At 39.8% G+C, this 3,759-nt stretch overlaps 2 protein-coding genes across 2 annotated transcripts in view; one reads left to right on the forward strand and one right to left on the reverse strand.

Moving 5' to 3' along the window:
- TCTN3 (tectonic family member 3) overlaps nucleotides 1–3,759 on the forward strand; it is a 27,788-nt gene that overhangs the window by 1,803 nt on the left and 22,226 nt on the right. The window lies entirely within an intron of this gene.
- Nucleotides 1,003–1,298, reverse strand: LOC108295728 (40S ribosomal protein S29). Its single transcript, XM_017518020.2, has one exon. It carries the CDS (start codon nucleotides 1,268–1,270, stop codon nucleotides 1,100–1,102), a length of 171 nt encoding a protein of 56 aa, XP_017373509.1. The 5' UTR covers nucleotides 1,271–1,298; the 3' UTR covers nucleotides 1,003–1,099.

Here is a 3,759-nt window from a genome sequence, read left to right on the forward strand (position 1 = left end):
TTTTTCCCCAGGCAGCACTGAAGAAATAAAGTTTTTTTTTTTGGTCCTTTGACTCTCTACCCCGATTTCTGCTGCTTTTCTCTTTCTTATTGAATACATGTGCAGTATTTTGTATTCTTTTGGCTGTGGATTGGAAAACTCATAGAGAACTTTAATTTCAATCCTTTTAATCATCTCTCTTAACTCAGATTAATCACAGATAGACAATATTCCCACTTGCTGCAATCTCCATGAGGGTACTAACTGAATCTCCAGTGCCTAATACATAGTAAGCACCAAATAATGTTTGAATGAACATCTTTGACAAATGAGTCTATGCCAACTTTATTTTCATTTCATGAGGCAGTAGTGTAGGAGGAGCATTAGATTAGGATCTCAGTCCTGCTGTTTCCTTACCAGCAGTACAGACTTGGGCAAATGCCTTAGCATTTCCATGCCTGTTTCTTCAACTGCAAAGTAAGAAATTATATCATTGGCTTTGTATATGAAAGTGCTTTACAGCTGTAGAGTACAATAAAAATTAGAGTTTATTATGATTGGGGATGGTTAGTGGACGTAGAAATTTGCTGGTGATAGCTATAACATTTCTAAAGATATGAAGCTAATCTATCTTTTTACAATGCCTGTGAAGCAAAATAATGTTCCTGCACAAAATGGATTTAAATGTCTCTTGCATCCTGAAAGTCACCTCACCCTGATTTTGTCTGACTGTTTTAAGAAATTGCAAAACTATATTTGTCTCAGGAAACAACCTAGTTTTTGTTTTGGGGGGCTTCAATTTGAAAGCAGTTATCAGGAGCCTTGTGATTATATTTTTTATTTTTTTTTCTGAGATGGAGTCTTACTCTGTCACCCAAGCTGGAGTGCAATGGCCTGATCTCAACTCACTGCAATCTCCACCTCCTGGGTTCAAGCAATTCTCCTGCCTCAGCCTCCTGAGTAGCTAGGATTACAGACATGCACCACCACACCCAGCTAATTTTATATATATATATATATATATTTTTTTTTTTTGGGTTTTTAAAAATGTTTATTTTATGTACAAAGAACTATCATGGTTTTTCATGGTGGGTGTCTTGGATAATCCTTTGAAGATCATTTAGTCCAACTTAATGAAACCTATATCCTTCGCGTACTGACGAAAACACTGGCGGCACATATTGAGACCATATTTCCGGATCAAACCGTGCCGGTTTGAACAGACTCGACAAGAGCGAGAACCCTGGCCGAATTTTCGCGGGTGGCTCCAGTACAGCTGCTGGTGACCCATCTTGCTCTCAGAAAGGCAACGAGGTAAAAAAAAAGCTAATTTTATATTTTTAATAGAGACGAGTTTTCACTATGTTGGCCAGGCTGGTCTCAAACTTCTGACCTCATGATCTGCCTGCTTTGGCCTCCCAAAGTGCTGGGATTACAGGCGTGAGCCACTGCACCCGGACGCCTTGTGGTTATTTAAATTGTAATAGGGTAATGGGAGCAAGGTGAATACTTCATTTTAAGAAAGCTTGTGGCCTGGAGTGGTGGCTCATGCCTGTAATCCCAGCACTTTGGGAGGCCAAGGTGGGCAGATCATTTGAGGTTAGGTATTCGAGACCAGCCTGACCAACATGGTGAAACCCTATCTCTACCAAAAATATAAAATATTATCAGGGCATGGTGGTGAGCACCTGTAATTTCAGCTACTTGAGAGGCTGAGGCAGAATTGTGTGAGCCTGGGAGGTGGAGGTTTCAGTGAGCCGAGATTGGACAACTGCACTCCAGCCTGGATGACAGAATCAGAGTCTGTCTCAAAAAAAAAAAAAAGATAAGATTGCCTCTTCCTTTCTAAATATTTTACTGCCTTTTAAATCTAGCCTTATGATCATGCTCCAGGGTTATTGCAGTGGCACCTACCTGGTGCTTCCTGCTTTTTTAAATCCCCACGCCTGCCTCCCACACAGTCTTGCACACTCCATCAGGACCAGTGGATCTGAACTTTCCTTACCCAACAACACCTGAGGAATATGACCACTTCCAATAGTAATTATGGTTCATTACATCAATGCACTTTCCCTGAATGAGGCTGGGGAATAGATTCATGTTTAGTATGAAAAAGGCAAAAGCTTCCCTTTGGTTCTGATTATTTGCCTACCTTTCTTACAAATACACGCATAGCATGTACACACAGTATACATAGCTATGGAAAATCACTTCACTAGATTAATATTTCCATAACATTGCATTATGTTGCTTTCTTATTCAGAAACCTCCATTACTTCCTGCTACCCATAGAATAATATCCAACTTCTTAGCTTGCCAGCAGATCTCCTATTTGATCCAACTTAGCTTTCCTGGCTCTTTTAGCATTACTCTCCACTCAACTGAATTCATTTACTCATTGTCCTCAAGATATGCCCTGTATTTTTCCCAAGTTTGTATTTGTTTTTCTTTCTGACTCTATAGTTCCTTTTTCTCTCTGCATTTTGAAAGCCCTGTATTTTCCATGAGTGTTTTCTTGTTCATCTACTGGAAGTAAGCCCATCCTCAGAAGTTCTAAAGCATTTATTGTTTGAGTCACTCCCTTGGAACCTGTAGGATTTTTAATATTGTTATTAATTTATGTAAACATCATGTCTTTCCAGGAAAATTGTCAACACCTTGAAAGGATGAACCATATCTTTGTTTCCCCATGGTGCTTAGTATCTATTGGTACAGCCAGACATGGTGGCTCATGCCTGTAATCCCAGCACTTTGGGAGGCCAAGGCAGAAGGATTGCATGCACCCAGGAGTTTGAGACCAATCCTGGTAACATAGTGAGACCCGATCTTTAAAAAAAATAGAAAAATTAGCTGGCTGTGGTGGTGCGTGCCTTTAGTGTCGGCTACTTGGGGAGGCTGAGATGGGAGGATTGCTTGAGCCCAGGAATTTGAGGCTGCAGTGAACTGTGATCATGCTCCTGTACTGCAGCCTGGGCAACAGAGTGAGATCCTGTCTCCAAAATAAAATTAAATTTAAAAATAAACATATCTACTGATAATGATCATGAGTAAATTATGTTTTTAGTCAAAGTCTGTACAGCATGATGGAGTGGGGAAAAAACAGACCAGAAATAGGAGACCTGCAATCTACTCTCAACTCTGCAAGCTGGTTCTCTGGCCTTTTGCTACTCTTTTACCTCTAAGGAGGTAATGGGATTAGGGCACATGGTCTTTGACATCTGAAATTGTAACAAAAGAAATCTAAATACCTTTAAGTTCTTTTAGGAGTAATATATTATCTATGATAGTAGAAATTTTAGGCAAAAATTCTACTTGGCCTGTATTTACCATCACTACCACCAATATCTTTGCACTGAAGTGAGAGACAAAATGTTAATTTTCTCTGATTCATTTAAGTCATGAAAAAATAGATATTTTGCCATCTCATTTCACCTTCTTTCTTAGCTTAACTTTAGCTTTTACTTCATTTGTAGAGATACAAATAACTGCATTTAATGTAAGGTAAATGTCTCTTCCATGTGGTTTTCAGGGTATAAGTTCTGAAGGAAATGTTAAAATAGCACTTGGACTGTAATCCCAGCACTTTAGGAGGCCAAGACAGGTGGATCATGAGGTTAGGAGTTCAAGACCAGCCTGACCAACATGGTGAAACCCCATCTCTACTAAAAATACAAAAATTAGCCAGGGCTGGTGGCATGTGCCTGTAATTCCAGCTACTCAGGAGGCTGAGGCAGGAGTATCACTTGAACCCGTGAGGAGGAGGTTACAGTGAGCCAAGAT

This window comes from Cebus imitator, unplaced genomic scaffold, assembly GCF_001604975.1.
Source record: "Cebus imitator isolate Cc_AM_T3 unplaced genomic scaffold, Cebus_imitator-1.0 Scaffold656, whole genome shotgun sequence".
Classification (NCBI taxonomy): Eukaryota; Metazoa; Chordata; class Mammalia; order Primates; family Cebidae; genus Cebus; species Cebus imitator.